This window comes from Lycium barbarum, chromosome 6 (genome assembly GCF_019175385.1).
Source record: "Lycium barbarum isolate Lr01 chromosome 6, ASM1917538v2, whole genome shotgun sequence".
Taxonomy (NCBI): domain Eukaryota; kingdom Viridiplantae; phylum Streptophyta; class Magnoliopsida; order Solanales; family Solanaceae; genus Lycium; species Lycium barbarum.
In genome coordinates, this window is record NC_083342.1 from 23,689,851 (window position 1) to 23,699,380 (window position 9,530).

The 9,530-nt window shown below is 35.5% G+C and overlaps 1 protein-coding gene across 1 annotated transcript; it reads right to left on the bottom strand.

Annotated features, from left to right (window-relative positions):
• Nucleotides 1–1,504: 1,504 nt before the first annotated feature.
• Nucleotides 1,505–8,198, bottom strand: LOC132643946 (uncharacterized). The gene is made up of 8 exons (XM_060360481.1): nt 8,120–8,198; nt 7,503–7,565; nt 7,106–7,167; nt 3,889–3,983; nt 3,175–3,725; nt 2,514–3,103; nt 1,952–2,354; nt 1,505–1,608 (listed from the first exon to the last, which is right to left on the bottom strand). The coding sequence occupies exons 1-8, from the start codon at nt 8,196–8,198 to the stop codon at nt 1,505–1,507; spliced, it is 1,947 nt and encodes a 648-aa protein (XP_060216464.1).
• Nucleotides 8,199–9,530: the final 1,332 nt, after the last annotated feature.

Sequence of the window (9,530 nt, forward strand, 5' to 3'; positions counted from 1 at the left end):
CTCTTATGTGTGGGCTGACACTGTTTGAATAATTTAAATGTGATTCGGGTCTCATAGTTGATTGTTGTTTGTTAAAGATTGGTTTCTTCTTATTATGTGTCTTGTGTATAGAATATGGTTTTTACTTTTATGTCATCTAAGATAGTAGAAAAACATATGTATGGGATATTTATGTAATATGTATGGAATGTGGTTTTTACTTTTATGTCATCCAAGACAGTAGACAAACATATGTATGGAATATGTATGTAATATGTATGGAATGTGGTTTTTTCTTTTATGTCGTCTAAGACAGTAGACAAACATATGTATGGAATGTGTATGAAATGTGGTATCCTAAAATCTGATTCATAGTTTAATTGACATGTTTTTGGCAAGTTGATGTGATTATGTATTACCTGAGGAAAAAGGCCAAGTATGGGCCAAATAATCCAGTCAGATACGTAACGACTGATGTTTTTTTCAAGTCGTGGGTTGAGTTAATTTACAATCAGTTCAAGGATAACCATAATGATCCTAGTCTGATCACTCCAGAACATGATGTCGCGCAAGTTATCCGTGGGTATAAGTTGCTTGCAAATATCGCTTGGGATAAAGTCGACTATGTGCTCATACCGATTAATGTAGGCCAGAAACATCATTGGGTGCTGGCTGTTTTATCTATACAAAGCAGGTGTCTTTATGTCTATGATTCACTCCCGGGAGGTGCAGCGCCCACTCGTGCGGTTAGAGAAATTGTTCAAAAACTGGCAAAAATGATACCACTCTTCTTTAACAGTACTGAATTTTATGGCAAAAGGGATGACGTAGACTGGAAGAATAACATAGAATACATTGAGAAGGGTGTTTCTGATCCTTTGGATTATGTCTTCGTGGAGAATTTGCCAGAACAAGATCCGGAATCAAAGTACGTATATTTATTCTATGAAATATGGTCTTTTGCAATTTTTAACATTTGTTGATAGTTTTCATACATAAAAAGTTCTTTTCTCATACATTCCATCATCATTTTCTTTTCAGTGATTGTGGAGTCTATGTATGTGCATTTGCTGAATATATCAGCCAAGGCATCTTGGAAATCCCAAAGGACGAGTTCGATCATCATCTTCACCGTAGTAGGTATGGTGCCCTACTGTGGGATTATGCAAGGCAAAAGCAGGATGCTGGAGCTATTAGTGAGTGTGAAGCCACTGGATTGGTTACCGGTAAATTAGGTGGGCCAAGAATTCGCAAGGAACCTGTCCCCCAGTGGGAAAAATTACCGAGACCTATACGAAAAGTGAAAAATTAGTTTTTAGAGTTACTAGTTTGTAGTGTTTGATGTAAAAACATAGTTTGTTGGTGACTGGGTATGATACATTTTGTCGGGATCTATCTTAAGTTTTTGCTTGTTTTGTTAAGCAAATATTGTAACTCATCTTGCTATGAATCTTGAGTGGTTATGGTACATTTTGTTGGGATCCATCTTATGTTTTTGCCTGTTTTGTTATGCAAATATTGTAACTCATCTTGCTAAATCTTTGAGTTTATTAATCATATTTGCTACGTCATTCATACAATTTGGTTTGAGAGGCGTTTTGAATCGTGTAGCTGCTCTTGCTTCAGGTTCTGCAGATTGTAAGAAATGCCAAATTGAAAATAATGTAATGTGAGCTCTGACATATTTACCACAATACATTAGCCTGTTAAATACATTATTCATACAGTAACCATACATATTTCAGACAAACTATAAGATTTTATTATAGCCAACCAAAACCAAACACGTAATGTTGATAACCAAATTCATATCAACTTTTCAACATTATTATTATTAAAATTGTACTCAGTTTCTACTCTTACTAAAAAAAAAAAAAAAACAGAGTTTCTACTGTCATTAAAAAAAATATCACCGCCATAACATTGTCGACTATTTAATTTCCCTTTGGAATATTGCTATAGGTCTTCTTACTGTGGCCTTCTGTACCACATCTGCTGCATGTCACTGTTGATTTCTTAAATTTCCTCTCGTGGAATGGTTTCATTCGTTTGGTAGCTGGTCTTCCTGGTGGTCTTTTACCATCTGGTGGCAACACAATCTCTTCCTTTACATGCCTCGGTATATCCCATGTACTTTCACATGGAAGAGGCACAACTGGTATTGCATATGTATCGAGGAAATTCTTATTGCTGTAGTAGGCAAAGGTATATTCCGCTCTATGTTGATGCCTATACACTATAGCAGCCATAGCATGCCCGCAAGGTATCTCATCCAGTTTAAATCTTCCACAAGTACACGTCCTAGCTCGAAGACACACTGTGAACCTCCTAACACCATCAATCACTGTATGTAGAAATTCAGTGGAAGCTCGTACCTGCAATCAAAATTACATTTGTACAAGTAATTCAGAAATTATACACTAAACATACAACATATATACACATATTATAGAGTTTTCATACATATGACAGTAAAAAAAGAAGGATATAAGTTAACAGAAGGATTATCTTACAGTCATACGGTGTGTTAATACCCCATTCTTGTTGATAATTTCTTGATACTTTTTAGTAAGATCTGTGAATGTATTCTTTGCTTCTTCATTGTGCGTCGCATTCCATCTTTCAACCAATTCCCTCATGAAATCCAATAATTTTGCCACCGGCAATTCCCTAGCATTCACTGTAGCATTGTTTATAGATTCAGCTATGTTTGAAGTCTGTGTCCATGTTCTTTTTACTGTTGCATGTATCCGTGTCCATTTATGATAACCAATCTCAAACAAGTATCTCCTCAACTTCCTATCTATTTTGGTCACCCTTCCCATGCATTCGTTAAACTCTTGGAGGGTGTATGCCTTAGCCATTGCATAGTATAATTTCCTCATCTGTTCTTTATTTCTGTGGCATTGCTTAATTAAATTGTTCCACAAATGCCAAATACAGGCATAATGAGGCAGCCCAGGGTACACTGCTGGACTCACATTCCATATACTTTCATGCCTGTCCAACACAAAGCACATGTTCTCCCTCTCACCAAAAGCATCCCTGAACCACTCAAAGAACCATGTCCAAGATGAATCATTTTCGGAATCAACTATACCATATGCAAGCGGCAGTATACTACCTGTTTCCATACACAAATAATACAATCAGTTATAAACTTTTTTTTAAAAAAAAAAAAGATAAAAAACAAACCTCCTGGATCCAATGTACAAGCAATTAGCATAGTCCCCTTGTAAGTTGATTTAAGATGGGTTCCGTCAACCACCACTATAGGTCTGCAATACTCCCATCCTCTAATACAAGCTTCCAGTGCTACAAAGGTATACAAGAAATGGTCTTCCTCTGTTTTTTCCAATCTTACAACCGATCCCGGATATGTCTTCTGTAAAATGTATAAGTAGGCTGGAATTTTACTGTACGAGTCGGTGGGATCCCCTTGTAACATAATCATTGCCTTTTGCTTTGTTCTATAAGCTTGCATGTAGGTCAATGTTACACCATGTTGTTTCCTCATGTCCCTAGATATATCCTTGGGTGTGTATATTGTTTTTGGATCTTCATACTTATCCATTATAATAATGCTGACGACATTGGAAGTTGCTTGACGTTGTTCATAAATTCTATCCTTTAACAAGCATGTGTGCACATCACAGAAATTCCTAATCTTGAAAAGCCTTGACTCATTTAGACTTGAGGCCTTTAAACACCACGAACAATTGTCACCAGGGCATACGAGATGATAGCTATTAATGAAGAAGTACACATCAGAAACATTGAAAATATACATTTTTATACATACATCATACAATATTCATACACCCACCTATATTATATATGTGATTTACATACATACATGCTTCATACATTTTTTATTTATCTACAATAAACAATAATATTTGTTCATACCTTTTTGTACCAGACCTTTTCACTCGAAATTGAAACTGCTTCATAAAGGCATATTGCCTCATAACTGCATTGAGTGTTTCTTTATCCTTGTAAATCTATTTTTCCACAACAAATTCATGTCGAGGGTCGCTTATTATTTCAGTTTCACAACTATCCAACAACTCAATATGTTCACTTGAAGCCATATCAATCTGTTCAATAATATTTCCCATGTATGAAGATTGAATTTCTCGACCCCTATTTATTGAACTGGAACTACTTTCACCATCATGATGGAATTCAATTCCCTCCATTTCACTATCCTCCAATGTGATACATAAACGAAACCTACTGAAGAAATCTTTGAACTCTTTTTTTTTTTTTTATCTAAATATACCCAAACACCCATGTCGTTGTGTATGATCATTGGTGGGCATCGGTCACTAGCAATGTATTTAATCATTATGGTTTGGACTGTGGTATCTATCCCCAGTTGAGCAGCAATTGTAGAAATCAATCTATTATAGTTCGAATTTGAATCGTACTGGATTCCTTCAATTTTGAATTCTACATATCGACCTGTTACACGAAGTTCATACAACTTTAAACCAAAATTCATACATACTAAAATAGACAAATTTTGTCTGAACCAAATCAGTTCCACACTACAGACTCTTCCTAGTATACATAGTTCATACAACTTTCAACCAAAATCCATACATACTCCAATAGACAAATTTTTCCTGAACAAAATCAGTTCCACATACAGAATCTACCTAGTATACGGAGTTCATACAACTTTCAACCAAAATCCATACATACTCCAATAGATAAATTTTTCCTGAACAAAATCAGTTCCACACTACAGAATCTACCTATTATATGAAGTTCATACAACTTTCAACCAAAATTCTTACATACTCCAATAGACAATTTTTTCCTGAACAAAATCAATTCCATACTACAGAATCTACTTATTATATGAAGTTCATACAAATTCTTTCATGCACGAGATTACATGCTTTTAATTGACTTCAAAACATAATGTATTTGGAGTTCAAATATATTCACCTAATGCGTCCCATCTTCCACTGTGTTGTATCATTATTGACTGCATTGTGCTATCCGCCATTGTTACACTAATAAAGCTTTGATCCGTATGATTTTGATTATGACTTCTAAAATTTCAATCGCGTATAATTGATAATATTTTTAGGTAATTGATGCATCAATCGACTTCTATTAAATCAGATTGTATTCTTCCACAAAATATCAACAACAAAAAAAGGAAAATACCTGCTCCTTTTTTTTTTTTTTGGAACTCGAATATGTATTACTTCTGATACTTCAATGGTTTTTGATTGAGGAATTGATTGTTTATCAACGTTGCAGTTGTTTCTTCAATCACATTCGAATCCTCAATGAAAACTGAAGAGATAGGGCGAAAACATTGAGCGAAATTGGGGGAGAAAAATCGCAGTTGTTTCTACAACCCTTGCATTTTACTTTTAATCTCTCTTTTCTCAATGGTTTTACTCAATTTTTAGCCGTTAATTTCCTTGGGTGTAATCTCAACCGCCCCCTTTGTTAAATCTGAGTAAAAACTAGTTGTTACCACATCGAAAATTTAGGGGTTTGTTGCTGTTTTGGGTGTTTAAAAATCAGTGAAAACAAAAAGCTTGACTTGATATTAATTCTAGTCTTAAGCTAAGTTCTTTTAGTCAAAATTTTGTTTATTTTTTCTTTTTCTAGTGAGTAAAAATTTGGTTATTATATTTTTGTGAGTGTTGGCTGAAGTTTGGGAAAGGGAGAAGGCTCTCAATTTCATTCTTGGTTCTAGGTTGTGCTCAAAAAAGGTAAATACTATTTTATTTACAGTTTTTTTTAATTTCTTGCTTAATTAGTGCTTAGTTTCAGTTTTGGTTAGTTTATTGTAGTATTTAGTAATTGTGTAATGTTGCTTACTTGTTGATGTTTGAGAGCTGTTAGAATAGGATTTTGATGGCTAAAATGGTGATTTGATTATGGTTGATAATGGTTTGCTAGTAGAGATATTAGATTTCTCTTGAATACTTCGAAAATTTGTACAATGTGATTCAAATAAGCTGTTTGATTGCCTTTAGTTGGTCTGGAAAAAAAATTATATTGATTTCATTCAGTCTTATACTTGTTTGCTTATCTGGCTTACACTTGCAATGTGAAATTTATGTGGAATTTTGGGAGGTGGGTGTTAATCTGTCTCACTAATGCATCAATATGGTAAAAAGCTGAGTGTGAGTCTTGTCATTACTCTTGGTTCTTCTTCTCTATTTTGTAACTTGTACTTACTTATGAGAATAAAAAAAAAAGATGCTTTGCTTAATTTTGAAATGGTGAGATGAGGTCTATGTCTTGCTCAGTTGCATCTCTTTAAGTTCTGAAGATTATGTATGCCTCTGCTTCTTTTTGCTTGGATTGATAATTGATTTTGTCTCTGTGGTTCATTGGTTATTTGATCATGTTTGATCTTTCTCAGACCCTGTCTATTGTTAATATGGTCGTATCATGCCCTTGTCTGTTCTTGTGTTTGAAAATAGTTGTTGTAATGAACCAAAATTCATCATGCCTAGATAATGCACCTCTTTTCTGAACTTTCCAAGCTTTCAAATGCCTAAATGCTGAAGTCTTGTCTTTTAAATTGTATGGTTTGCCTATGCAATGTCCAGAAAGTATAATAAATGCCTTTCCCTCTGTAATCCCTAGACCATGTGTACTGCATCTCTTTTGTCTTGAGCTGTTAGTGGCCAAGTTGCTCATATAAAAGTATGAAACTTGTAAGTTTCACATGTTTTGATTGTATTTAGGAACCTTGTACTGTGAACTATGCTCAAACTGCTGTTTTGTTTGCCCTTCTGTGGTGATTGCTTGATTTGGCAAAAGTTGTTAAGTCTTTCATGGCCTGGGAACAGGTTGTGTTCCTCCAAGGTCTAGGTAGCATGACATTGAGTCTTTGAATCTTCCTGATAAGTGGTGTCACAAGGTTGTCCTATTATGTTGCTTGACCTTGCCCCCTTTGATAACTGATTGCTGGTTTAGCCTCTGTATGTTTGTCATTTGTAAATATCTTCAAAAAAACAAAATATGTACTCATCTGTGATTTACTTAAGGTCCAACTTACTGTAGAGTCATCATGTACCATGGGCTGTTCTTTTCCTTTTTGTGTTGCCTTAAGTCTTACTATGCCTTGTCACTCACTTACCTGATCAAATAGCATTGATCCCACTTCACTATTCTGCTGAGCTTTAGCTGAATCATTTGCACCTGTACTTGCATTATTCTGCTATTATATCTGAGTGTTTCCCCCTACATCTTGTTTTGAATGCTGTTTTCTCTTAGTTTGCCTCTGTACCCTATATGATTAACTGGTCCAGTGTCCTGATTCTTGGGTTACATGTCTTGGAACTTTGGGACCTTATACTCATGCTGTCAAGGCCCTGCACCATGTGTTTCAAACTACTTACCTGTTTTCTCTGTTTACTTGCTCTTCTTGTGCACATGTGTATCCCTTACCTATTTCCCTTATCTGCAAATTAACCCTGTGTATGAGTATGTCCAGTGACCTTAGGCACACATTAATGATACTAGAATTGACTCACCTTGTGACTTATGTGCCTTGGATGACTGATATGGTTTGCCCTTTTCATATTCCTGCCTGCTACCTGCACTTGACCATGCATCCTATATTTGGAATTGACTCTTGCATTGACTTTTATGCCTCTCTTGAACTTATAACCATGGCTGCAATGCCATTATTGACATTAAATCCTTGATAAGTCTGCTGCTGTGCCTTCCCATATTTGAAAATGTTTCCTCTGTGTCTTTACTGTATGAAGCCACACTCTACTTAGATTTGCATTGTTGTTTTGAGTTGGTTGTCAACCTGATTTGCCTTTGACCATCCCTGAGATGCCATGATATAGCTATCATCCTATAGCACTTATTTGCTTCTCTTCAACCTTTTTGAGTCTGTGATCATGGTTGATATTCATGCTCATTTGAATAAGTTTTAAGCATGCCTCTTTCATTTTAGTGTGCATACTTGACATATCTGCCTAGGTCTAGTTATATTTGGCATAACTGATTGTGGTTGACTACCACTTGCTGAATGTGAGATGCTTCTCTTTGAATTAAGCTTGTCATTGAGTTTTAAGGTGCACCTTTACCCATCATGTTTGTTCTCTGATCACATGTTCTTTTTACTATTCAATGTTACCTGCTCTTGTTGTGGCTCTAAGTCCACTCATGAGATGGTCATTGTCTAGTTTGCCTTTGCTTGTCTTTAGTAACTGCATATTTCTTCCATTTTGCCTTGCTTACAGCTGCAGTTAATGCTTGCCTTTGCCCCTTCAAAGGAGTTGTGTGTTTGATTTGTTATTACTGTTTTGTGTCATTAAGGTATTCTATAATACGAACTTCATGTTTATGTACTTGTATATTGTCTCCTGTGATTGCTTACTCTTCCCTGTATCTACGTGAAAACTGTACCAACCCTCACCATGATTACTTGTATATTTAAGTGATCTCCTGGTTCTGTACTCTCTCAGTCCCTTCGAATGAGATTCAAATAGATCTAGGACCAAGTGTGGTAATTCGGGGTTGTCTTAATATCCCCGGTGTTAGCCATGCCTGGGGTCCTTTGAAGCCCCTTGGAACTTGTACGACATCGTGAATACAAGATTAAGACCTAGTCCCCATGCCATTCTAAGTCTCAGGATAATTTGAGCACCATTTGTATAGTCAAAGGGGTAAATATGGATCAAGTGTGATTACCTTATATATGTGTGTGTGTGTGTGTGTATACTTTATCTTATATACATGTGTGTGTGGTTATAACTTTAGTCATTTACCTTCGCGATAAGTTTAGCGATTATAAACTAACCAGTGTTTTTTTTCCTTCCTCCTCCTAGTACGTGGCCGTTCGGGTCTAATTCAAAGCCCACCCATTGGGCCTAAGGCCCAAATGGGAATATTATTTCAAATCGAGTCCGAGAAGACAAAGAAAATAGCAAGGCGCGCAGAAGGCCCAACCATGGGTGAAAATGGCCAACTAGGGGCTTAGTACGCCCCTAGTCTAACTTAGCTTCTTCATATTCACTCACATATTGTTTAATTTGATAAAAACTTGTATTCAAACTCATAATATAGTGGAAATCTTATGATTGGAACCAGACATCTTAGGACAACGGTTCTTATGCCGTTTAGTCGACTTTGGGTCCGCGTACGCGATTTTCAAAACCACTGACTCAAACATAATGTATTTTTCTACAACTAAGTACAAAAATGAGACCTCTCAAAACTGCTTTCAAATAAATCACAATTGATTTTTCTAAGTTTAAACGGTAATCACATTTTTATATAATAAAGGTATTTCATAAAAAATAAGTTGATTAACTTAATTCCTACTCCAAACTGAATTTCCAAAAAAACAGCTTTCAATAAACAGATTTAACGCAATTGGCTCTAACCTACAGCTTCATTGATAAGTGGTAATTCTTTGACAAAATATTGGACCAGTTTTAAACTTAAACAAAAAATCAGGTTTTTAATTAAGTCATAAATACCTGTTTCTGGAAAATAGAGACAAATGAAGGATTTTTATGCACGGAACACAGTTATAGCCCAAA

What these genes read in the sequence shown, in the direction of transcription:
- LOC132643946 (XM_060360481.1), bottom strand. Translation starts at nt 8,198, where the DNA reads ATGCAGTTACTAAAGACAAGCAAAGGCAAACTAGACAATGACCATCTC. An exon ending in TTGTACATTGGATCCAGGAG is followed by an intron (nt 3,104 to 3,174) that starts GTTTGTTTTTTA and finishes GTATGGAAACAG; the next exon opens with GTAGTATACTGCCGCTTGCA. An exon ending in AAATTATCAACAAGAATGGG is followed by an intron (nt 2,355 to 2,513) that starts GTATTAACACAC and finishes TTTTGATTGCAG; the next exon opens with GTACGAGCTTCCACTGAATT.